The following is a 26,884-nucleotide window of genomic DNA, read 5'->3' as shown; positions in this document are numbered from 1 at the left end:
GGTTGGAGCAGAAACCACCATACCCATCACTGATAACAAGGGCCCGGTAGAAGGAGGGCCTGTGTATCCTGGGTCCACAGCAGTCAAGCATTACAAATTTGTAATCCACATACAAACCAATTAAACTGAGGGACGGATACTCAGTCTGTGTAGGATTTTGCCACGGTGGTCAGAAAACTCTTTGACTTTCAGCCTACAGACTTTTTTCCTAGTTGTTCTATCCTGGGTCGGAGGGGTGGGGGTTTTCCCTTCTTGGTCAGGCAGGGAATTTGATGTTCCAGAAACACTGATGTCTTGAGTCTGCACACATCTTGTGAGACTCACAAAGGGCAGAGGTGTGTGTGTGTGTGTAGACCCAGTGCTTTCGCAGTGCAAGCTGGACCCTTTCTCCCATGGCAGCACAGTTCCCTCGGGGTGGTGCTGCCACACTCTTCCCACAGGCTGCTGCCTTTCATATCCTGCCTCCTCCTCAAGGGGAGAGGAGGAGTGACAGTGCAGGGGGGGACTCCAAGTAAGGCTAACCCAGCTTGATCAGCTTCCTCAGCTCACTCCCATTTACTGTCCTCCACACCAGCTCTGCACTGACACCCTTCCTCAGCACGGAGAGAGTGAAGAGGCAGCACTCCCCTCTGCACAGCCCCAGCACTGGGCTGGCGGAGAGCAGAGAGCCTTCCACTGCCTCTCTGGAACTGTGTGAATTACACCCTTTTATGGGATGCTGAGCTCCCTGAACCCTTATGGACTTTAATGGAAGATGAGGGTGCTCAGTCCTTCCCAGGATTGGACTCTCATACAGCAGCATAAGCAGAGAATGATGGTGTGACACGTATTATCTTAAGGCATTTGTGCCTTTATTTTCCATGTTCCATGTTTGTAGCTGGACTGATCTTTGGGACCATTAAAAGTGGCCAAAGTACAGTGGCTCAGTCAGGCTTTAATACACAACAGAGGAAGAAACTTGACCAGAAAGTAGACATTCAGTCAACAAATTAACAGCTGCAGCCCTTTTACTAGGTAGTTTCTACTTCATTGTTTGTTAAAGGAACTATAGCAATGAGCCGCAAACCTAAAGTTCTTCCATGTCTGCGTTGCTATGTAAAATCCACTGCAGTCTGAGTGATGTGGATGACATTTCATATAAATTGGCGTTCACAGTGTGTATCACAGGCATTCCAGTGCCAGGGTGTGTTTCCTGAACAACGGAAATTGCTTCCACTAAAAAATGAGTCAGACTGTGAATTAAAATGATTAAATCATTTAGATGAAACGTTCAAAGTTATTCTTTGGCTCTCTTGAAAAGTTTTGACTGTTTTCACAAATGGTTTTTACAACACTGGGATATAAAGGATCTCAGCAGCACCATCAGATGTGCTTCAAGAGGGACGTACATTTTATTTTCTTTATTGTTTAAATCCTAGAAATATGGAGACATGATTTTTAAAAGAGTCTCGCTTCTCTCCTAAGAAAATACAGCAAGGCCAGGTGATTCAGATGGAGTCACCTTTTTTAAAAAAACCTTATGCACAAGCAAAAAATGCAGGACATGTTCACTCAAGCCCCACTTTGGGGAGGGACTAAAGTTTCATTGCTTATGAAAATCAGCTGTCTTTTTAACCAGGGTTTTTTTTTTTACAGGCAGTTGTCTAAAACAGAGGCAGTTCCTAGTTTTCTTCTTTCTAAAATGTGTCCCATCTCTAACAGAGCTATATCCTGTTTGTTTGAACATCATTACTGAACCACAGAAATACCTCCGTGGTTAGCATCCTGCCATCTTTGTTATTTAAGATCACCACCTGCAATTTTGGAGGGTGGTTTTAATGAATTACATGTTAAGTACATGCTTACATATTAAACTCTGTAGAAAGTAGTTAGACATGTAATGCAAGCATTGCTTACATACAGCTGAAGATGGGAGTCAGTGAGCAGATGTACATTTCACTGAACAAGAAGTACCCCTTTGGAGAGTACATGGGGCATCTTGAGAGAAAATGAAAGAAGACCAACAGAAACAGAAGAGAAGAAGGAAAGATATAGAGACGAGGTAGTAAAATCAAAGAGAACTAATAGACTAGTAGATTCAAAGTCAGACGGTTGATCCACATCTAGATATGCACTGTACAACCAGCAGCTTCCATTCAGGTCATCACAAGCTACTGGGGTCCTCAGCACTGTTGAAAACCAAGACACTTACTTAGTTCCTTGTATATAACATTGAAAACCTTGGCTCTGGAATACTTTCTATATTATGAAGTAGCAATGGTTGGTATATACCATCTGTAATTCATTGATTAATAGAGTTTAAGGCCAGAAGGGACCATTATGACACAAGTCATAATCCATTGATAAACTGTAGGTGTAACCAACATCTTCGTTGTTGTTTGTAATTCTTTATTGACAGACTGGTCTAAAAAGTATTGTCAGACCTGTCATCGTATTATTTGAATTACAGTAGCACCTAGCAGATCATTTGTTCTTTTAATGTTTCAGCACTGTTTTAAAAAAAGAAACACATGCCTAGTGCCGGTAACCTGCATCTTTTAAAATTCTTTATATACATCTTACTCTGTTAGGAAGATACTGTGCCTAGGGAAATTCTAAAATGCTAATCGTTGGCCTAATCATACAAGTATATAGTATATATTTATAAATGTTCTAAGAAGTTCATTTAGGCATAATCAACAGAGTCATAATCTGCAGCTGTCTGCTTTTGCGTATTAGGGATTTACAGTGTAAACCCTAGTATGCGAAACGTAAATCTAAGCAAAATGTAATGGGGCTCCTTGGTTCATTGGGCTGGGAGGGCTGCACAGTGAGTTCCAAGAGAGCAGAAAGTACCTTGCGTCATTCTCAAGCTGTCCTTTCTGTACAACAGTGGCGGTGGAATTGAGGCTCCAGAGGGAGCTGCTTCCAGCCCTACTCAGCAAGACAATGCCACTGGGGTGGAAGAGAAGTATTTGGGAGAACTGAAAGGATCCTGGCTATCTTCCCCCACTACCAAACAGCATTGTGAAATGTCACAAGTCTTTGTATGCATTGGCATTGTAGCTGTGCTGGTCCCAAGATATTAGAGAAATGAGGTGGGTGAGGTAATATCCTTTATTGGACCAACTTCCATTGGTGAGAAAGACAAGCTTTCGAGCTACACAGAGCTCTTCAGGGCTGGGAAACATACTCAGAGTGTCAAAGCTAAATACAAGGTGGAATGGATTGTTTAGCATAGGTAGTCAGCACATGTTTCAAGGGACCATTGAAGGTGAAATGGCCTGTTAACACCCCTCCAGTCATAGGGGGGAAATGAAGAAGGGTGGTTGTTAGTGGGTTATATATATTGTTGTAATAAGCCATAAATCCAGTGTGTCTGTTCAGTCCATGATTTTTAGTGTCTAGCAAAGTTAATGAATTTAAGGTCCCAGGCTCGTCTTTTGAAAGTGCTGTGCAGATTTCCATTGAGGATGAGAACTGAGATAGTGATTGCTTTGCAGAAAGTGTTCACCCACGGGTGATAGGGTGTTTTTGCCTTTTATCATTTTCCTGAGCGGAGTGATTGTCTGGTTTCCCCCACATAATTGTTGTTGGAGCATTTAGTGCACTGGACGAGGTACACCACATGTTGTGATAGGCATGTGTAGGACCTATGGATTTTGAAAGGTGTGTTGTTGAGGGTATTGATTGCTGTAGCAGTGGTGATATGTCTGCAAGTTGTGCTCACAGGGTCTGGTGCCGCTTTGAGTTGGTGTGTCCTGGTCTGTGGGGAGCTTGCTTCTGATAATGAGCTTGGAGAGACTGGGAGGTTGTTTGGAGGCCAGAATGGGGGGTTCAGGAAAAATTTCTTTCAGGATGGGGTCCCCAATGAGTATAGGTTTAGCTGTTTAATGATACCCTGTATGGGTTCCAGTGTGGGATGGTAGGTAACAACTCTGGGTGTACAGTCGGAGGGGGTTGTATTTCTGTATTATAGCAGGTTTTCTCGGGGTATTGAGGAGAAGCTTGAGCTGCATGTGGAAGACTGAAAGACAATGGTGAGTTTCAAGAAGGGAGAGGAGAGGTGGGAAGAGAAGATGAATGTGGCAGCGGCATTTTGGATAGACTAGTGAGGAGAGAAGGGGAGGCCAGAGAAGTGGAACAATATGCTTAGCAATGTGCTGGTGTTTGGGCAATTGAAATAGAACAAAGGGCATTTTTGGAGATAATGGAACAGGAGAAGCAGGATTTGGGGGAGGGTTTACATGTGAGAGGAGAAGGAAGGAGGGTTTAGAGAGACCACTCTCTCTCTCTGCATCACACTAGAGGAATGTGAGTTCATGACAGCTGTTATCAATATTGTGCCATAAGTTAGATTGTAAGTCTGCAAATCTCAAACCATTGTACAAGGAGGGTAAGTATCATTATACTTATTATTCAAATGGAGAAACTGAGGCAGAGAGCAGTTAACTGACCTGTACTAGGTCACCCAGCAGGCCAATGGCAGAGCTGGGAATAAAACCCACATCCCCTCTCTCTCTCTCCTGTGCCCCAGCCACACTAGTCTTCCTATAAACATTCATTTGGTTGACATTCAGGAAGATACCAGAGTTGTTCTTTGAATAGTGCCCCTGTTGGTGCTCTACTTCAGGTGTGTGTGTGTTCCTGCACCTTTGACTGGAGATTTTTGGTAGCAGTGTCTGTTCTGCTGACACATGCGCCCTACACACCCTCCTGCCCCATACAGAGGCTATACAGGGCTGGGTGGGTGAACCATCCTTCATTCCTTCTCAAGTGTCTTTGGCTAGAGATGTAGTCTAGCATGTGACTGTTTGCTTTGTACCTGTTTCCCTCTTTTTATTAGTGTTTTCGCTTTGTAGTTAGCTCTTAGTAGTAATTGGCTTAGTACCTTTTAGTTGGAACGTTTGTTCCACTTTTCTTATCATAAATAAATAAATAATACATTTTTGTTTTTTTCTTTTTCCCCTATTGAGGGGTTGGAACAATTTTCTTCTGTCAGGGATGCTGGGCTACCCGGGATTTAAACGGTGCCTCTCTTGTCGAGAAGTAATCCCTGCTAGTAACAGGCACTCTCACTCCATTTGTTGCTTGGGAGACTCTGCCGTTCCCAACAAGTATAAAATCTGCTCTTCTTTTAAAGTAAGATCCAGGGAAATTAATTATAGATTATTAATGATGGAGCAGGCTTTGGACCCAGGGACAGAGAACTTCCCTGTACAGGGACCCTCCATGTCTGTCTCATCATCATCGAGATCACAGTCACCAAGAACTTCCAGAGGGAAGACAGCACTAAAACCCCTGTCTCCAACACTGTGCTTGACTGAGGTACCGATAACCATTATTGCCCTTATATAAATCCATGGTACGCCCACATCTTGAATAGCGTGTACAGATGTAGTCCTCTCATCTCAAAAAAGATATACTGGCATTAGAATAGGTTCAGAAAAGGGCAACTAAAATGATTAGGAGTTTGGAACGGGTTCCATATGAGGAGAGATTAAAGAGGGTAGGACTTTTCAGGTTGGAAAAGAGGAGACTAAGGGGGGATATGATAGAGGTATATAAAATCGTAAGCGGTGTGGAGAAAGTGAATAAGGAAAAATTATTTACTTGTTCCTATAATATAAGAGCTAGGGGCCACCAAATGAAATTAATGGGCAGCAGGTTTAAAACAGATAAAAGGAAGTTCTTCACTCAGCGCACAGTCAACCTGTGGAACTCCTTGCCTGAGGAGGTTGTGAAGGCTAGGACTACAACAGGGTTTAAAAGAGAACTGGATAAATTCATGGAGGTTAAGTCCATTAATGGCTATTAGCCAGGATGGGCAAGGAATGGTGTCCCTAGCCTCTGTTCGTCAGAGAGTGGAGATGGATGGCAGGAGAGAGATCACTTGATCATTACCTTTAGGTTCACTCCCTCTGGGGCACCTGGCATTGGCCACTGTAGGTAGACAGGACACTGGGCTGCATGGCTTTGGTCTGACCCAGTATGGCCGTTCTTATGTTCATACCACCGATACCAAGAGCATCCCTCTCCAAGCTTAAGAAAGGAGATAAGCCAAGCAAAACATAAGACCTCAGGCCCTGAGATGAGTGCTAGTGTGGCTCCGAGTACTTCGGGTACCATGAAGGTTATCTCAAGTGCTTATATACAAATGCACAAAGCCTTGGAAACAAGCAGGGAGAACTGGAGGTCCTGGTGATGTCAAGGAACTATGACGTGATCGGAATAACAGAGACTTGGTGGGATAACTCACATGACTGGAGTACTGTCATGGATGGTTATAAACTGTTCAGGAAGGACAGGCAGGGCAGAAAAGGTGGGGGAGTAGCACTGTATGTAAGGGAGCAGTATGACTGCTCAGAGCTCCGGTACGAAACTGCAGAAAAACCTGAGTGTCTCTGGATTAAGTTTAGAAGTGTGTGCAACAAGAGTGATGTAGTGGTGGGAGTCTGCTATAGACCACCGGACCAGGGGGATGAGGTGGATGAGGCTTTCTTCTGGCAGCTCACGGAAGCTACTAGATCGCATGCCCTGATTCTCATGGGTGACTTTAATTTTCCTGATATCTGCTGGGAGAGCAATACAGCGGTGCATTGACAATCCAGGAAGTTTTTGGAAAGCGTAGGGGACAATTTCCTGGCGCAAGTGCTAGAGGAGCCAACTAGGGGGGGCGCTTTTCTTGACCTGCTGCTCACAAACCGGGTAGAATTAGTGGGGGAAGCAAAAGTGGATGGGAATCTGGGAGGCAGTGACCATGAGTTAGTTGAGTTCAGGATCCTGACGCAGGGAAGAAAGGTAAGCAGCAGGATACGGACCCTGGACTTCAGGAAAGCAGACTTCGACTCCCTCAGGGAACGGATGGCCAGGATCCCCTGGGGGACTAACTTGAAGGGGAAAGGAGTCCAGGAGAGCTGGCTGTATTTCAAGGAATCCCTGTTGAGGTTACAGGGACAAACCATCCCGATGAGTCGAAAGAATAGTAAATATGGCAGGCGACCAGCTTGGCTTAATGGTGAAATCCTAGCGGATCTTAAACATAAAAAAGAAGCTTACAAGAAGTGGAAGGTTGGACATATGACCAGGGAAGAGTATAAAAATATTGCTCGGGCATGTAGGAATGTTATCAGGAGGGCCAAATCGCACCTGGAGCTGCAGCTAGCCAGAGATGTCAAGAGTAACAAGAAGGGTTTCTTCAGGTATGTTGGCAACAAGAAGAAAGCCAAGGAATGTGTGGGCCCCTTACTGAATGAGGGAGGCAACCTAGTGACAGAGGATGTGGAAAAAGCTAATGTACTCAATGCTTTTTTTGCCTCTGTTTTCACTAACAAGGTCAGCTCCCAGACTGCTGCGCTGGGCATCACAAAATGCGGAAGAGATGGCCAGCCCTCTGTGGAGATAGAGGCGGTTAGGGACTATTTAGAAAAGCTGGACGTGCACAAGTCCATGGGGCCGGACGAGTTGCATCCGAGAGTGCTGAAGGAATTGGCGGCTGTGATTGCAGAGCCACTGGCCATTATCTTTGAAAACTCGTGGCGAACCGGGGAAGTCCCGGATGACTGGAAAAAGGCTAATGTAGTGCCAATCTTTAAAAAAGGGAAGAAGGAAGATCCTGGGAACTACAGGCCAGTCAGCCTCACCTCAGTCCCTGGAAAAATCATGGAGCAGGTCCTCAAAGAATCAATCCTGAAGCACTTGCATGAGAGGAAAGTGATCAGGAACAGCCATCATGGATTCACCAAGGGAAGGTCATGCCTGACTAATCTAATCGCCTTTTATGATGAGATTACTGGTTCTGTGGATGAAGGGAAAGCAGTGGATGTATTGTGTCTTGACTTTAGCAAAGCTTTTGACACGGTCTCCCATAGTATTCTTGTCAGCAAGTTAAGGAAGTATGGGCTGGATGAATGCACTATAAGGTGGGTAGAAAGCTGGCTAGATTGTCGGGCTCAACGGGTAGTGATCAATGGCTCCATGTCTAGTTGGCAGCCGGTATCAAGTGGAGTGCCCCAAGGGTCGGTCCTGGGGCCGGTTTTATTCAATATCTTCATAAATGATCTGGAGGATGGTGTGGATTGCACTCTCAGCAAATTTGCGGATGATACTAAACTGGGAGGAGTGGTAGATACGCTGGAGGGGAGGGATAGGATACAGAAGGACCTAGACCAATTGGAAGATTGGGCCAAAAGGAATCTGATGAGGTTCAATAAGGATAAGTGCAGGGTCCTGCACTTAGGACGGAAGAACCCAATGCACAGCTACAGACTAGGGACCGAATGGCTAGGCAGCAGTTCTGCGGAAAAGGACCTAGGGGTGACAGTGGACGAGAAGCTGGATATGAGTCAGCAGTGTGCCCTTGTTGCCAAGAAGGCCAATGGCATTTTGGGATGTATAAGTAGGGGCATAGCGAGCAGATCGAGGGACGTGATCGTTCCCCTCTATTCGACATTGGTGAGGCCTCATCTGGAGTACTGTGTCCAGTTTTGGGCCCCACACTTCAAGAAGGATGTGGATAAATTGGAGAGAGTCCAGCGAAGGGCAACAAAAATGATTAGGGGACTGGAACACATGAGTTATGAGGAGAGGCTGAGGGAGCTGGGATTGTTTAGCCTGCAGAAGAGAAGAATGAGGGGGGATTTGATAGCTGCTTTCAACTACCTGAAAGGGGGTTCCAAAGAGGATGGCTCTAGACTGTTCTCAATAGTAGCAGATGACAGAACGAGGAGTAATGGTCTCAAGTTGCAGTGGGGGAGGTTTAGATTGGATATTAGGAAAAACTTTTTCACTAGGAGGGTGGTGAAACACTGGAATGCGTTACCTAGGGAGGTGGTAGAATCTCCTTCCTTAGAGGTTTTTAAGGTCAGGCTTGACAAAGCCCTGGCTGGGATGATTTAACTGGGAATTGGTCCTGCTTTGAGCAGGGGGTTGGACTAGATGACCTTCTGGGGTCCCTTCCAACCCTGATATTCTATGATTCTATGAAGCATGTTTAGCTTTCACCTAAGTGCCAAGCGGTAAAGGGTTTGGTACGAAAGACTGCTACTACGAAGAGACCAGCTTCAATGGAATCCCCAGTCTCGTTGGCACCGATGTCCGTGCCTCGCACAACAGCCTCTGCAACACCATTGGTGCCAGTACTGAGTTCTGTTGTGCTTCTGGTACCACAGGATTTTTAGTACCCAAAAAGACCTTATGGTACCGAATGAGCTTGAGTCTCCACTCCTTGCAAACTCTGGACGTCTCTCGGTGTCAAGGCTGCATGGATCACTGACTGCTTATGTTTCTGGGAGACCTGCTTCTCCACTTTCAACTGTCCATGAGGAGGGATTGTCACCTCTGATGCAATACGTGGAAGATCTGCAATTTATTCCAGGAGATGTTATTCCCAGTTGCATATGCAACAGCAGAGGCAGGACACCAGACCCTTGCCTTCCAACCCTTGGGATGACCAGCGTTGGATTCCTCCCCCCATGGCTATGGTCTCCCTCATTGGCCTAACTTGGATCCATGGGCAATTTACTGCCAGCAATTTTGAAAGACTTTAACTCAGTCCCACAGGGAACACAGAAGACCTCATTCTCTGGTACCATCCGCTCCTCCTCCCCATTCTGAGCTGGAGGAAACCTTTGAGGAGCAAGAGGCAAGGGCAGATAGGAAGGTTATCCCCCTCACAAAGATCTCGTCATCACCGGATGAGGCAGTCATCACACCAGTGCCATCATTAGCTGATGACTTTAGACAACTCCAGGACCTGATGAAGCCCTGCAAATTCCCCTGGAAGACATCCAGGTTTCCCGTCACAAGCTCCTGGATGCATTGCACACCTCTAGCTCAGCACATGTGACACTGCCAATTAACAAAACTCTCCTGGAGCCAGCCAAGTCCATTTGGCAAACTCCAGCAGTGGCTCTCTTTACATGCAAGAGGGCTGATTTAAAAAAAACCCACCTATATCCTGTCCAGGGTTTCTGATCTTTTATTTTCTCATCCAGCGCCAAACTCCTGTCATGGACGCAGTCAAAGGAGGGGGCAGGCAGCATACCCCAAAAGCCACCCCTTATAATAAGGAATAGAAGTGTCTGGACCTGTTTGCTCAAAGAGTTATTTGTCAGCAACACTTCAGGATAGCTAACCACCAAGAGTTGACGTCAGTATCTGACTACCAGAACTACGAGACATTTAATGCTTCTATTGATCATTTACCACAGGAACATTGAGAACAGTTCAGCGCCATAATAAAGGAAGGTCAACTTTTGGCAAAAACTGCACTGCAAGCTTCACTCTTTGTGGTGGACACTGCAGGCAGGTCTATTTCTGCTGCAGTAGTGGTGAGAAGAGCTTCCTGGTTTCAGCTGTCTGGGTACAATTGATTCTGGAAGATTTACCTTTTGATGGCCAGAAACTTTTCACAGACTTCACAGATGACAGGTTTTATACCCTAAAGAACTCGAGAGCAACACGTAGGTCTTTAGGGATATACACACCTGAAAATAGAAGGATGTTTAGCAGGTGTCAGTTGACACAAAGATCCCATCCTGCTCAATTTTCTGCCTTCCCTAGGCCACCAGGACCACAGGCTAAGAGGTTGAGTTTTTTTTTAAAAAACCCTATCACTAGCTCAGCTGCTTCATCTCAGTCTTCAACATCGTCCAAACATCAGTTTTGATGATTTGGTCAAGTCCAGACCACCCAATGGCCAGGTTTAATCAGCTGCACAACAGAAACTTCCTTCCTCAATTTGGACACACCTCTCTCTATTTCGTTAAGCATGGGAGGCTATAACATCAGACAGATGTGCATTGGAGGTCATTACTTGGGGTTATACTATCCAATTTACATCCACTCTGCCCTTCCAACCTCCTTCTCCATTCCTCTTTAGGGACCCGTCTCATGACCAATTGCTGACAAACGAGATCTCATCACTTCTTCTAAGTCTGGGAGCCATAAAGCCAGTCCCACTTCAACACAGGGGAAAAGGGTACTATTCAAGATATTTTCTGATACCCAAGAAAAATGAGGATTGGAGGCTGAGACTAGGTCTCAGGCAATTCAAGATGGTGTCCCTAGCAGCTATAATTCCCTCCCTGGAATTCCCTCCCTCAAAGATGCATACTTCCGCATAGTGATTCAGCCTTCTAACAAAAGATTTCTTCGTTTCACTCTCAATCACAATTATTACCAGTACTGGGTCCTACTCTTCAGCCAGTTATCCACCGCAAGGGTGTTTTAGAGTCATGGAGGTCATAGCTGCCTACCTCTGTTGTCTAGGATTAGCTTTCTTTCCCTACCTCAACAATTGGCTCCTCAAGGGAGATATGGTTGGCAGTTTGAACAACTTCACTGTTCCGAAGTCTAGGCCTGCCGATAAAACTAGAGAAATCCATCTTTACCTCTACAAAAGAAATTCTCTTTATAGAGCGCTTCTAGATTTGATAATACGCAGAGCTTATCTCCCTCTCAGCTGGTTCTCTGCTCTAAAGACTCTTCTACAAAGAGTGTAGCTCAGCTCTCAAGTTCCAGCAAGGACATGTTTGCAATTATTGGGACACATGGCAGCTTGTGTTTTTTTGACACAAAATACCAGGTTGCATCTTCAGTGTCTCCAGGGGTGGCTCAGGACTGTTTATGTACCCTACAGGCCCAGAGCGGCCCCAGGGGATTAGTGGGGGGGCCTGGTGACCGCAGCAGGAAGCAGAACGACCCGGCCCCAGCCCGCTCCGCTCCTCCTGCCCTAGCCGTGTTGCTCGGGGGAAGGGGTCCACCCCCCCACCCCCGCGCGCACACACACACTGGTGGTGTGGAGCCAGCGGAGTGGAGCGGGCTGGGGCTGGGTTGCTCTGCTTCCTGCCACCACGCGTGAGTGCGGGGGTAGGCCTGACCCCTGCTGCCGATGCAAAACCCACCCACCCCCGCCAATCCCTTGGGCTATGTCCGTCACTGGGGGGGCTTCGGAGAAGGGGTGGAAAGTGAGGGCGGGAAGAGGTGGGGCAGAGGGAGTTGTTCCAGGCCCCATACCCCTGTAGGAATGCACAGGGAGGCCAGCTGGGGGATGGGGCTGGCCCCCCGCGCTACTGCATACGAAGCATGCAGCTGCGTAGGGCGCCGTGAAATTTGGGGCAATTTGGTGCCCCACATTTTGTGGTGCCCCACGCAGCTGCGTATTCTGCATATGCCTAAGGATGGCCCTGCCTTGAGCCATTCGCTATGTGCTTGCTGCTACATCAGTCTATGAGGATTGCCTTCTTGGTGACCATCATTTCTTCTTGAAGGGTTAGGGAGATACGGGCTCTAATGGCAGACTTTCCCTTGTTCCCCAAGGAGAAGGTATTTTTATGACCCCATCCAAAGTTCTTACTTAAGGTTTCCTCTCAATTTCATATCAACCAAACTAGTCACCTTTAATTTTTTTCCCTAAACCACGTCCATTTGCTTTTCCTACACTAGATGTTAAGCAGGTGTTAGCTTTTTTTCTTGGACAGGACTAGGCCCTTCAGGAAGACCCCAAGACTTTTTTTTTTCTGTTGCAGATAGCTCTAAGGGTGTGCCTGGCCACACTCAAAGACTTTCTAAACAGATTATTGCCTGCTGTGGCTCTGCTGAGGTTACACCTCCCCCAAAAGTGACTGCATGCTCGACTAGATCACAGTCTACATCAGTAGCTCTACTCAAAGATGTTCCAGTTGCTGAAATCTGCAGGGCTGCAACATGGGCCTCTGTGCACACGTTTTCCGACCATTGTGCTCTAATTCACAGTGCAAGATCAGATGCGGTATTCGGCAGTGCAGTTCTTTCTTCAGTGATGGACCCTGCTCCTCGCTCCTCCCTCCCCTGTGCGGAGCAGGGTCCATCACTGAAGAAAGAACTGCATTGTCTGGTCCAAAATTCCCATCTCCTTAAAGAGTTACTGCTCGGGAGTCACCTAAAGTGGGGTACCCACAGGGACACTACTCGAAGAAGAAGTTACTCACCTTGTGCAGTAACTGGAGTTCTTTCAGATGTGTCCCCCGATGGGTGCTCTACTACCTGCCCTCCTCCCCCTGCTTCGGAGCTGCCTCTGTGGCTTTACAGTAGAGAAGGAACTGAGGGCCATTTGCCCACACAGCCCTGTGTAGCCTCGGTACCGGGCACGAGGATGTGTAGGGCACATGGCCTGGCAGAACTGGCATTACTACCAGAATGCTTCGATCAGAGGCGCAGGTACACCTAAAGTGGAGCACCCACAGGGACACACGTCGTGAAGCGCTCCAGTTAGTGCACAGGGTGAGTAACCGCACTTTCTAAGGGTTAAGGGAAATGTGAATGGCCGGCTATATAAAATAAACGCACAGCGAATAAAGGATTAATAAATGGTATCCGAACTGTTTTTGCTCAGGCTTCATTGCACGTCGTTGAGCAGATGATAAAGATAAGGCTCAAACGTTGTGGTTTTGTGCTGAGGATTGGCCAGTCTCAGAGGGTTTGTTAATGCCATTTTAACAAGGACAAACATTAAGTGTAATGTCCAGTGTAGTGACATTATGGATACCAAATAAGCTTTTACAGTGCACGTATTTATCAGTCTCTCCAGCTAAAACTAAAGAGCTGACCGTAACTGTGTGTGTGCTGAGCACGTACTGTAGTGAATCAGTGTTTTCAGATTCATGTTCTCTCTCTCTCTCCCCCTCTCTCTCTCGTTTTCTTCTCTTTCTACAGGTCAGCGTTGAAGTCTTGGTCGAATACCCTTTTTTTGTATTTGGACAAGGCTGGTCATCCTGCTGCCCTGAGAGAACCAGCCAGCTCTTTGATTTGCCATGTTCCAAACTCTCAGTTGGGGATGTCTGCATATCGCTTACTCTCAAGAATCTGAAGAATGGCTCTATTAAAAAGGGCCAGCCCATGGATTCAGCTAGTATCTTGCTGAAGCACTCAAAGAATGACAGTCTAGCTGGAAGTAGACACAGGTATGTGGAGCAGGAAAATGGTATTAATCAGGGAAGTGCACAGATGTTATCTGAGAATGGTGAACTGAAGTTTCTGGACAAAATAGGATTGCCTGCAGCACCTTTGCTCACCAAAACAGAACCCAGCAAGCCCACGGCGACGAGGAAGAGGAGGTGGTCGGCCCCTGAAACACGGAAACTAGAGAAATCAGAAGAGGAACCACCTTTGACTCTTCCCAAGCCTTCTTTTATTCCTCAGGAGGTTAAAATTTGCATTGAAGGTCGATCTAACGTAGGCAAGTAAAGGCTGTTTGGGAAAAGGAAATTAGGCTATCCCTTGTCATTTTTATCCAGATTACTGTACTGTAGACTAAATAACCCAGTATTTACATGTTATCATCTTATTTTAGGTTTATGTTATAACCTTGTTGTTATAGTTGCAGCTGGTATTATGCAGGAGACAGGTGCATATGTTTTTCCACAAGTGTTTTGTCAGTGACTAGGTTTATTGAGAGCTACAGAAGGGGCAGTATCTGCTTCACGCACCCTTAGTGGAAATGAATGTGTTGTCATGGCTCCTGTTTTCTGTCACCTAGTGTAGAGCAGACTCCAGCTGTTCTTTTTTCTGTGAGGTGACGAGAAGGGAACTGTAGCAGAGATAAACTGCACTGCATGCATTGTGTGTGTTTCAGTCCCAAGGAGGGATTGCAGCTCCCTGGCTGGGTCATTAGGAGGTTCTCTCGTGCCAAGAGAACTCTTAAGAACCCAACACACACACACACACATTATTGAAAAAGGATCAGACAGTCTTTGACACATTTCACAATCAAACCAACTCTTAGTCAAGGCTCTACAGTATATATATTTTCCCCCATGGGGTCCGACTGCACTGAATTTTATTCATAAAGTGACTGCCACGCAGATGTTTCTTTTCAGCTTGCTAGTGCAGTTCCATTGCCAGAGTGTAACATTCAGTAAGGTCCTATGCTTGCATTGTTACACTGCTTGTTTTTCTTAATGACATAGCCAGGGCGAGGAAAGCCTAAAGTTTGTTGGGTCCCCTAGCTAAGGGGAAACTCCTGGTTCTGTGCAGTGTTAGATAAACTGATCAGGTTATGCCATTAACATTTGCTTCCACAAGGTAGACACGTACTGCCCCTTTGAGAGCGCAGACATAAATTGTTTGCATTTAGGTTGCAAATCTTTGTCTTTAACTCTAGTACTGTTTTTAGTTCATGACGATGGACAACTGGTGCCACTTTTTTCAAAATTCAGTGTGACACAAGGAATCGGACGTTGAAGATGAACATAGAATGTCTTTAAGCACTTAAAATGCTGTTCACGCTTTCTTGTCGAGCATCCTGGTCTAACACTCAATAAGTACTGTATCTCACTTTAATCTGTTTGAGGGGGAAAAAAGAATCTATTCAACACTGTTAACTACATATGACTATGTAGAGTTTTCTCACAAGCAAGATGTTGGAAATTTTAATGTGGTTTCAAAGGGATGAATGTGAATTATTGAACTAGTATGTGACAGTCATTGTCCACAAAGGACTACTTAATAGGAGGCACTTTTAAAACTTTAATGCTTGAGAAAGAGTTAAAGGCATATGCGAGCTGACAGATAATAAAAGAATAAGAGAGAGGAAAAAGGAAAGAGGAAAAAAATCATTATTGTCCAGTGTTTTTGAAAAAGATGGACTTTAAAGAATCTTGCAATTTGCACATCTTGAGTTTATCATTTGTGTGGTATTCCTGCAGTTTTTACCTAATAATGTTGTGGGGAAGGGAGGGGGACTGAGAGAGCATAAACAAATGTAGCAATTATTTACTAACCTGCCTAAGCTCTATGCCATTTTATAGAGTTACGTTCCTTTAAAGTTCATTTTTGGTCTTTCTGCCATATCTGTCGCACAGAACCAGGTCCTAGCAGGACAACTCGGAGAATTTTTCTTCAGATACATTGAGAGAGTTTTCCAGAAAAGACATCTCTACACATAAGCAGGATTTTATAAAAAAACAACAACCGTTATTATTTTATTATTATTATTATTTGTTGTTTTAATGACATTTTCCAGTTGAAATACAATCTAGATTTCAGAGTTTGGTACAAAACAGTGAGAGGGAATGGGGGTTTCAGATAGTTAAGTCTTTTTTGTTCCCAGTAATCTGAAACAAAGGTAGGGCTGGATCCTTAGAGGTGCTGTGCATCTTTGGCCCACATCTTTCTACAGGAGGTGCAAATACTAAGCACTTCAGGTCTGAGCTGAAGCCCATTGCATTCAATCCCATTGGTTTCAGTGGGTTTTGGATTAAGCCTTTATATTACTATTACTTTTGGTTTGTAATTGAGTTTGCATCCTTCAAGTACTTTTGAAGAAGCTGTACTAATAGGGAGAAGTAGGCTATAAAAGTTCTTAATTAGAGATACAGTATCTAAAATGAACAAATTCCTTAAAAATCTCATTTTCCCTCTCCTAAAATACAGTATTTCCAGCTCCTTTATTTACAAAAAAATCTGAAAACACCCCCCCCAGCTTTTTGGTTCTTCTGTTCGTTACTTGAAATTTAGCTCACACCAGAACTAACTGGTTTTATACCATTTTCTGCGGTGCACCAAAAACATTTAAATAAGTTTAAAATAGCTTGAAACTTTTCTTGAATTTCCTTGAATTTCATTAACCTCTCAGCAGGCTACCAAATAGCTGAGCAGGTTCATTCTCACGGTCACACTGCTTATCTAGTGCTGTACTTTTTTTTAACGTTTTCTGCTCAGAGAACTTGCTTAATCTTCCATATACTCTGCTCAGGGCACTTGCAATTTATTGTTGTTTTGTTTGTTTTGTTTTTGTTACGTTTTAACCTTTGATGGTAAGAAGAATAGAAAGATGTGGGCAGAATTAGATTTTAGTTCACGTTAGTACCACTATATTCATAATACACATACTCAGAAAATCTAAAATAAAACCACACACACATCTTTTTGGTTAATAAAGAAGCAGGGACTCTTAAACTGACTGGATCTATTCTACTAACACTAACAGTAAACAAATAAAAAAAGTTTGGAGCAATAGGAATGTATTAGTTCTGTGCTGGTATTTCAGATTTAGGAATTCTGAAATAATTGGTTCCTTCCAAGCAATTGTCCCTTTTTGTGCTTTTGCTTTTTTAGGATGTGCAATACTTTATGTGCCAATGTAGACCCACCCACGTGGTGGTAGCTAGATCTCACACCCTCTTCCACTTTCACCTTTTTGTTTTCTTTCACTGTTTTCTCTACCCCCCTCCTCCCAAAAAACAAAAAAACAAAAAACAAAAAAAAAGTGTTTAGGGCCTTATACCTCCCTTGATTGGGGGCACAGAATCTGTATGTAGTTAACAAGTGTGGCACACATGGATCGATGGCCCTGGATGGTCCATATCCTTTCAAATGTAAGACCCTGGCCTCCGCAATATAAAAAAGAAGATCCAGAACAAGGCTTAGTGGGTGTTCCCCCCCCCCCACACACAAAGATTTTTAAAGGGGGGATAAGAATTTTGAGAATGTGAGGGACCTGTAAATCACAAACAGTTCAGTCATGAGTAAATAACATCGTCTCTTACATGAGTGAAAGCAGCCTTCTACAGCACTGTCAGTGTCATTTTCTCTTCAAACTATGCCTGTAACTGTTACTTTATATATATAAAATATACGTATACTTTACATGCTCTTGTATATGAATGTTACCATCTGCGTGATGTACAATGTGGGTGAAATTCACCCCTGTGCAAAAAGCCAGCACAAAGCCTATACACCACTTATGTCACTAACTGGTGCATTAACTTGGTATTGGCTCTCTGTACAGGAGGGAATTTCACCCCTAAATGGACAGAAAGAAGTGACTACTTTCAGTTGGCTGAATCTGGTTTGCCTGGTGGCATCTGGAGTTTGGCAGGGCCATGACCCCTTATTCACATAAGTAAATCCTTAATCCAGTGGGGCGAGTTGCCCCATTGATAGCTCAAAGGAGTAAGGGTATGTATGCTCTCCAGCAGAATAGCTACAGCTCTGCCACACACAGTAGTGTACACACTTCCTACATAGACGGAAGGGGCTTTCCGTCAGCGTAGTGAATCCACTTCTCTGTGATGTAGGGCTAGGTCAGTGGAAAAATTCTAGCCACATCTACGCTGGGGATTAGGTGGACCTAACTGTGGTGCTCAGGGTATGAAAATTTTTCACAGCCCTGAGCAACATTGCTAGGTCGATCTGATTTTTAAGTGTAGATGTGGCTAGAATTCTTGTGGCTTGAGGTGCACAGTGAAAATAACAATCACGTGCAGAGAAATATTTAGGTGAGTTCGGTGTAAAAGGATTAGTCATGGGCCTCTTTACAGTGTCCACTTTGCAATATTAACTGACAAGTCGTTAGGTTTTTTTTTTTGTACCAGACCTGTTTAGTTTACAATGAAATGAATACAATCACCAAGAAATCTAGTCAGGGCAAAAGAAAAAAATAAACAAGAACCTCTTTATAGGGATTTCTAAAAAAACAATCTCTCTCTCTATCTCTCTCTAGATAATGACTGTTCCTTATAGTGTTTAACTTAGGCATCGTTTCAGTTTGTCTGGGCCACATCATGGGGAATTTGGAGTTTGATGTCACTTACCTCAAGTCCTTTAGTTGAAACCCAAATTGGATTTTTGTTTGAACTGTTTAATGATTTTGTACATTGTTGTTGTGGGGTTTGGGGGGGATTTTTTTTTAATGTATGTTTGGGGGGGCAGGTTCTGTTTTTTTTAACCCTGTCGTCACTTGGTTAAACCGTTGTTCTGTCATTTTCTCAGCACCAGGAAGTGACATCACTGCTCTTGTTTCCCTAAAGCAAGGAACATTTAGAAACCTTTCACACCTCTTACTCAGGGACGGGGCTGGCGTATGTGTGGTACACTGATGTGACCAGAAGCAGCACTTTTACTGCTCTGGAGTAGGGATGTACAATTTCAAGGACAAGTTTGGATTTCCTGCATCTCGTGGATTAATTTTGTAGCTATCACATAGATTGCAATACAAAGCAGCAGATTCAAAGTGAACCATAGCTGTTGGTTACCATGAGACTCTCTCGTTGCACAGAGAGTAATTTTACCTAAGTATGTTGCCAATGTTAAAGAAAATGATGAAATTCTGTTAATGCATGTGACTACTAAAATGAAAAAAAATGTTTCAGGGAGAACGAATCTTAGCTATTTTAAAACTACTAATAGTGTTATTTCACTAGCACTCACTCGGGTTCTTAGTATGCAATGCCATGGGCACTAGGCCACAGTTCTGCCAACACTTATGCACATGCTTAACTTTAAGTATCTGATTAGGCCTATTGAAGGCAGGGGGACTTGCATGTTAATGTTAACTACAGGTATAAGTGTTTACAGAAATTAGTGGCTTGATCATTTAGAGCCAGATTCGATCTTAGTTACAACAGCGATATGTTTGGAGTAACTGTTGACATCAGTGGAGTTAGTCCAGACTTGCATGCGTGTAACTGAGATGAGAATTTGACCTCCTGTTGTCACTTCTATTATGAAGCATACGCAAAAACGGGAAAGTGGAGACAGCACCAGACAACAGCAGAGTCCAATCTGTGGACTTACCCAGTGTTGATATGAAAAGCAAAGGAATTTTAGCAGTGTGTGGTCAGTGCTTTTCTTTTCATGGCTTTTTTTTCCCCAATCCCCAAAATCCTGAAATAAAAAAGAATCCACCCACAAACGTGCACACAGACACATACACACACACATATATATATGAATATAAAAGCAAATAACTATTATGTTCAGTTGATTTCATATCCTTTTCAAGGACAGGGTTGTGTTTTCTGTTGATAAGGAAATTCCAAACAAGTTGCACACCTCTACTCCAGAGTTAATTTCTTTTACATAGACGACCTCGCTTCAGATGTGTTACCTTACTGATAGGATCTTTTCTTGTAGCACTATACCTTGTGGGAATATTTTTTTGATGTAAACCTAATTTGAGAAGCTTACCAAAAAAAACCTTTTTGGAAGCACTCACATTGAGGAGTACAGGTAATGTTTTTAAAAATTGCACAAAAGAAAAATGAATGTTGGAATGATTCATTCAGTGTTTGAAAAAGAGATGGATCTGTTGAAACAGTGTGTTTCATACCTTGTTTGTAAAAAAAAAAAAAATGGTTTTTTTTAAATACAAAAGCAGAAAAGGTTGAAAGTTACATGTGTTTTGTATATAGAAACTGTCACGTTTAGATGATCTGATTTGTATTGGCTCTGGACAGGAAGAATTATATAGTTAAAAGGCTCTTAAAGAACAACTATCCTCAATTTTCTGTTCATATCACATAAATCCTGATGCGGGGGAAAGGGGGGAATGCTTCACACTGTTTGTTCCTGCGCTGAAAATATATCTTTAAGCACCCTGCGTAGTTTAGATTCTGAAGCCATTGTAACTTCTTTACTCCCTCTGGGATGCTGTTCTACATTTTCAGCACTTCCTGTTCCAATCAACCCAAAGACTATAACTTGAACAAGAAGTGTTTATAACAAGGAATCCTCGCTTACCAGTAAATAAGAGTAATATCCAACGAGACATGGCCTTTTGTGTACACACACCCTCCCACCTCATTTAAACAGGAGGTAAAGACATGAATTTCAATTTTTCCAGATGTGCTCTGAGCTTGGACAGGTTCTTTCTTATTTGATTTAGAGATTCATGTTATTCACAGGCCAAAATGAAAGAATCCTGGAGCAATTTCCAGGGAAAGGGCCCTTTCCTTGGCCAAAGGTCAAATTGGACAGCTGGGAGCCTACGCACCGCACCGCGGGGATAAACAGTTAACTTTCAGAACCCTTCTCTCCCTCCCCTGACAGCCTGTAACGCAAGCTTCAGTTCTGATACCTAACAGTCACATGGGGAAAAATAATTACCACGTTAAAATGACCCCTTGACACCCAAAAGAATGGCCCCAACAAATGTATTAGAATGAAGTGCATTCAGCCAATAAGTAGTTATACAATAACAGTCTCTAAGATTGCTATAATTTTACTCGTCGTTATCTGAAAGCACTCAAGTCTTCCACTGAGAATTAATTGGAGGCTTCATCCAAGGTTGACTTTTTTGTTGTTCATTCGTTTGTTTCTATTCTGAGTGGTCAAAGCTCCTGTGCCCTTTCCCTTGACCATGCTGCAGGCGTGCATTGGAAGTGTTGTTTGCATTAATCCTTACTCACTCTTTGAAGCTGTATTACTGGGTTGTGTGAAAACAGCGGCAGCCAGCTAGATCTGGCCCCTGATGTTTGCTTTAAAAATAAAGAGCCTGATGATTCTAGCTTTAGAGAGAGACACACTCCCTCTCTCTCCCTCTCTCCAGTTGAAGTCAGTAGTTGTTGGATCTCTGTAACTGTGGCTGCAAGTGGTTGAATTCATGTCTTCTGTCTGGCCCTTTGGCTACTTAGCAAAGTTGCTAATCTTATTAAGGCAGCAGGAATAACTTTTCGCAGACAGTCAGCTAATGTTGCAACTCACTAATGTATGTATTTCTGTCTGGCTTTTTTAAAATATTAACTTTTTGTGAACGCTGTTCTCTCTGCAGCGCTTAAAAAGGGGAATCTCCAACTTTTTCCATTCAAATTAGCTACTGAAAATAATTTTGCAGCATCAGTGTCACAGTCTTTGACAGCCAGCAGCTGGCTTGGACTGGCCAACTAGTCCTGGCACTTGAGGAAAGTCCTCATGTGGGTAAGTCTAGTGATTCCACAATAATAGTCTCTAAGGTTTTAATTGCTTGGTATTTCTGAAGAGGGTTGTTGCAAATCACACTTCCAGTGTTGTGCCTAATGTAGGCTCAGAAAAAGGGATAATGCAGCTTTGTGTTGTGGAGAAATCAAGCTGACATGGCCAGTACAAAGGAGAAATAGGGAGGGAATAATGTTTTGCACCTTAATGAAAAGAGAAAATTTTAAGTGCATACAGACATAGTTAAGAGCTTTTATTGTGACAGGAGAACTTTTTTCCATATGCGTGCATACTCTCTGTAATTCCAGTGTAAAATATTGTACTTGCACTAGCTTTTTTAAAACAAATATTAAAAAAATGGAAGAATTCATATTCTATTTTCTAATGGTGGTGTGTCTATTTGTAGGATACACTCGCGTCTGTTTATTGAATTTTATGGTCCCTTTCTTTGATGGTGCTTGCAGGTTTTCTAGGTAGAAATTATTTCATTATTATAATAAAACAATGTTTGATTCAAAATTTGAACAAAGTTGTTTTAAAGAAACTGTCTGTATACCAGTACAAGTTTATTGTTTCAGTATACTCGTACTAATAAAATAACAGTGCCAATTGCAAATGTGTGTCTGTCTTTATGCGTTCAGAAAGAATGAGACACAATTTTCCTGTGAATGAATAATTTGTTCATTTAATTTTTCCCTCTTCAGATTTAGCTTCAGGAATACATTTTTATGGAGTTTGTTTTTATCACTATACACAGAAGTTTGCACATTCCCACATACAGCGTATAATCCCATCCAGGCCGCCAAAATGGAGCCATTTATTTCATAACAGAACAGCCAGGGTGCACAACGTGATCACTTTATATGAGCAGGTTCGTCATGGCGGACGCATTCTGTGCACCATTTTTTGGCTACAAATGAGGAAAGAAGATACCCATTCTTAATCATCTCAGCTGTGGTGTATGCAGTGTTATGGAAATGGTTAAAACTCACTCTTTTTTAAAGACTTCATGTATGGTCTTCAAAATGATCACAAACTTTATTTGTCAGAAAGAAGCTCTGGGCTATTTATTACATACGTTTGGAAATGTTATGCATGTCAGCGGTGTAATAGCTGATGTTGTGAAGTCACATCCAGAGGACAGGCCTAAATGTCTGAATGAATAAAAAAGAACCAAGTCTAAGGCAGGTGGTGGGGAGACCCCTTATTACTAGTGGGCCAAGACTGACTGCATTTAGGGCATTTCCAGCAGAGAAGTCATGCAGCAGGTGGCAGTACCGCAAGCTTATTCAAATTTTCTTAACCAACCCCCAAAGAGAACACATTGCTTCTAGACGGGGGGAAACAAGTGCCTTGCTGCAGGTGGGCTTTAGCAGTTCAGCCACACTGCCACTCCTAGGCCTTGTGATTTTCCCACTCTAACCAAGAAAAGCCAAATCCTGCAGTGTCTCTGAGGTCAGCAGCAAAATTCCCATTGACTCCAGCAGCACAGGATTTCGCCTAAATGCCCATCAGTTTGGCGAGAGAAGCCTGATTTAGCTCTCATTTACACTGGTGAAAATTAGGAGAGACTCTGTTGAAGTCAATGGGTTTAGACCAATGTGAAATTGGTACATGTGAGAATTAGGCCCAGCACGAGTTTCAGACCACAAGGGCCCATGGATTAAAACATTAATCCTGTATCCAGTGATGGTGTCATATTGTGTCTTGGAAGACTTGCAAAAGCTCTCGCCTTTCCCCATCCTCAGCAAACCTCCCCAAAGCCCTCCTAACTTGTGCTTCCTGGAACCACCCTTGCACACAATACCTGACAGCAGCAAGGGCAAAATCCAACACTTACCCACTCAGGGCAAGGGGGAAGGCACAGAAGTGTGCCCGTCCCATGGTGCTTTCCAGAGCCCCCCCGAGGATGCTGAGCAGGGTGAGGTAGTGGGCTGAGGACAGCAGTGTGCACCTCTTCTTCCCGCAGACCATCCCCACTTCTGGTCCCAGCACAGTCACTCCCCACACAGCACTCCCTGTCAGACCACAATCCCTTGGTGCTGTGGTGCAGGCATCACTCCTACAGACAGTAGCACTCCTCGGCCTCCCCTGCTGTCTCACAGATGGACTGGGGGACACAGAGCCTCCTATGCCTTGTGCAGGCTTTGGCTTTAAATGTGTATTATCGTACCTGAACCTGTTAATCAGATTTGTTTTAACTAGCTTCATTTTTAAAGCAACGTGGCCCGTCAGCTACACCTTGATGGAGCCAATGAGCCAAATTCTAACTTTCCTCTTATGCACTGAAGTCAGTGGTGTTACAAGGGTGTGGAAAGCAAGTCAGAATTTGGCCCACTGTCATGGGTAGCTGGGGGGGGAAGGGGGCGCCTCTTTTGGCAGTAGCAGTTCATGAAGTGCAGCACAGTGCAAAGCTGCTGGGAAAGACACTAGGAACTGGAGAACCTTGTAAAATGATCAGATGAGGTAGCTCAAGTTAATTGCTTGGGGGCCTAATCCTGCCAGGTGTAGCACACCCTCCATTTCCAATGAATTCAACAAGCGTTTGGCCTCTAATTGAAGTGGAAGGAGGAGCTGGGTCCTACAGACATTGAGGGCACCTGTCACCTCACCAGACTGGGTCCTGTGTTAGCCTCAGGCCAATCTCTTTGTTCCACTTTCAAACGTGTGTGTGTGCTGTATTTTGTACAAGGGGCATTGTGAAAGGAGCCATCTGACTGAAGGTGTCCTCTGAAGAAACAGGTGTAACTGACTCCATAATGGCCACAGCAGTGGAGAATCAAGAAGTTTTCACTGCAGAAAAGAAGCAGTTCCAATGTGTACCTTAAAGATCTAGTCTTTTAAATGTGCAGAGGTTTAAAACGTAGCCCCAAAAGCCCTATAAAAACAATTAGCATCCCAACCTTGGAGCATCTAGGGGAGAGCCACACTTCTGAAGTATGGAATGCACTGGTGGTATGAGTGTATATTCAGTATAACCTCATTCCTTGAAGAAGTTTTGATTTACCTGTATACAAATACACTTTTCTTGTGGGCATGTGGCTGGAGGATATGTGGGCAGAAAGGAAGGGGGAGAGGGGAGACAGTCTACTCTTAGTTATATCTATGTAAATTCCAAGTAACTTCAGAGATTTAAGTGGAATTACTCTGGGTTTACATCAGCTTAACTGACAGCAGAATTTGGCCCACAGTATTTTTATTTATTTTTAGTAAAGAAACCATTCGGCTGCCTTTTTGGAGTTCACTACATACAAATTCCAACTTCAGAAGAAAGTTAATTGGCAGGGCCTGGGAGCCTGATTCTCATTTACACTTAGGTTTCTTTACATCACTCTGGCAGCGTAAATGGGCCTTAAAATCAGTGTACATGAGACCTATGCCCTCTTTAAGGCCCCCTGTACAATACCAGGGCAAAGTCTTATTGTAAATTAGAATCAGGTTCACAATGTTTAATGGGGAATACTTAACATTTTATTGTAAACCACCTGCCTTCAGATAAAGGATCATCTAGGCTTTTCCCATTACGCATAATCTGATTAACACCATCAGTGACTGATTTGGGGTTTAGGTTTGTTACTTAACATGTTCCATTGTACTGATCCTCCTTGATCTTTTCTGAACAACAAAGAATGCTAGAATAATGCCATTTGCTTTCTGTCTGCTCCTTTTCCCACGGGTCACAGTTTTGCATTCCAAAGGAAGTCTCTATCTTTCCACAGAAGGGGAAAAAAAAAACTGAAGTTACTTCAGTTTCCAATTGTATTGAAATCTCAGTCACAGGCTAAAGTAAGTGGCCGGTCATTATTAATTCATTGGTATTCATTCTAATAACATTTATCATAATGAACTACTGTGATATTCCTGGGAATTCAATGTGTACTTCCAAAGAAATTTCATTGTGATTTATCAATTAATTAGTCTACCATTACAGTTTATTAAAGTGTTGCCCAGAGTCTAAAATATTCATTATTTCCTTCACAGCAACTGCTTTAACTCAAGATCAGACAACTGGCTTCTTGCAATGAAGTCTTCAGCTGGTCTAATGCAGGCCATATTTTGCCCTCGGTTACACCTATGACTTCAAAAGAGTTGTACCAGGGTAACAGAGAGATGGATCTGACCCCCTTGGCCTGATTCCCCAGGCCTTGCTCAATGTGTAATCATTTCTACACCTGGTCAAAGCGAGTGTGTCTTTGTAGTTGCTTTGTGTCAGCTATGCTCAAATAAATGTGTTAGTCTCTAAGGTGCCACAAGTCCTCCTGTTCTTTTTTGAAATGACTATGCAAATCACAAGGCTCTGCAGAATCAGGCCACTGGCGCTGAGTAGTGCTGTGTCTCTACAGCTTCAAAACCTATTCAGAGATGATAAAAACAGGACCCCTGAGGATTGTACCCATCAAAAAACTAGTACCCTGTTAAATGTTCTGGGTGGGGGTGGGAGGAGGAAGCACTCACTACATTATAATGCCAGTGTCTATGGAGCGGTAAGTCTGTTAATATATTGATTTAAATAAAAAAGGCCTTAAAAGGCATGAAATGCCATTGATACAGCTCCAGCATTTTTAACATCACAGTGAAAATGCAGCAGCAACCTGGGCTCATCCAGCCACCTGAAAGGTCAAAAAGTATGGCTCTGATCTTTGGTTATCCCGATCAACATACTGAACCCCTTCCCCTCCCAGCCGGCAGCTCCTATAACCCATACTGCTAGAGCGGTGCTGGCGAGAGGTTGTGGGGATGTTTCAAAACTTGGTAACAGCGACCAGGGTCTGGCAAGGCTAACTCACTGTGAATGGAGGCTTCTTTATTAGAGAGAAAAATGAATGGTGAAAAAACTAGATTGAAAGCAAACAGACGTGACTTTAAAAGATGAGGCTATTGCATCGTGAACCAAAAGAATCCTATATGGCACTGTGTTTGATGGCATGTCCTTCTGCTAAACCCCGCCACCAGTGGCAACTGACCCCCCTACTTCCACCGCCTGGGGGGTTTGCCCCAAACACAAAGGGAGTGGGGAGAAGCGGCAGACACATGTCACAGTCCTTGGTTAAGAAAACACCTGGCTGTGCTGTTGGGTGACCCGGATAAATGTCGCCCTCCGGCTCAGCTCTTTGAGCTTGGCAGCTCCCACGTAGGTGCAGGTGGATCGCAGGCCCCCGAGGATATCGAGGATGGTAGTTTCCACGTCCCCTCTGTAAGGCACTTCCACGGTTCTGCCCTCCGAAGCCCT

At 43.8% G+C, this 26,884-nt stretch overlaps 2 protein-coding genes across 19 annotated transcripts in view; one reads left to right on the top strand and one right to left on the bottom strand.

Annotated features, from left to right (window-relative positions):
• Nucleotides 1–20,024, top strand: part of ATXN1 (ataxin 1) — a 280,037-nt gene extending 260,013 nt beyond the window's left edge. For 12 of the 13 annotated variants that reach the window (XM_073331975.2, XM_073331971.2, XM_073331974.2 and 9 more), the window contains one exon: nucleotides 13,675–20,024. In XM_073331975.2, coding sequence (XP_073188076.1) covers nucleotides 13,675–14,205 — 531 coding nt within the window. In that variant the 3' untranslated portion in view covers nucleotides 14,206–20,024. The remainder of the gene's footprint in view (nucleotides 1–13,674) is intronic. The other variant, XM_073331980.1, reaches the window with a different exon arrangement.
• GMPR (guanosine monophosphate reductase) overlaps nucleotides 17,054–26,884 on the bottom strand; it is a 73,414-nt gene continuing 63,583 nt past the window's right edge. For all 6 annotated transcript variants that reach the window (XM_073331981.2, XM_073331984.2, XM_073331985.2 and 3 more), the window contains one exon: nucleotides 17,054–26,882. In XM_073331981.2, the coding sequence (XP_073188082.1) occupies nucleotides 26,702–26,882 (181 nt within the window). In that variant the 3' untranslated portion in view covers nucleotides 17,054–26,701. The remainder of the gene's footprint in view (nucleotides 26,883–26,884) is intronic.

Source organism: Lepidochelys kempii, chromosome 2, assembly GCF_965140285.1.
Source record: "Lepidochelys kempii isolate rLepKem1 chromosome 2, rLepKem1.hap1, whole genome shotgun sequence".
Classification (NCBI taxonomy): domain Eukaryota; kingdom Metazoa; phylum Chordata; order Testudines; family Cheloniidae; genus Lepidochelys; species Lepidochelys kempii.
The sequence above is the reverse complement of the archived record's forward strand: the minus strand, read 5'-3'. Positions and strand labels throughout refer to the sequence as shown.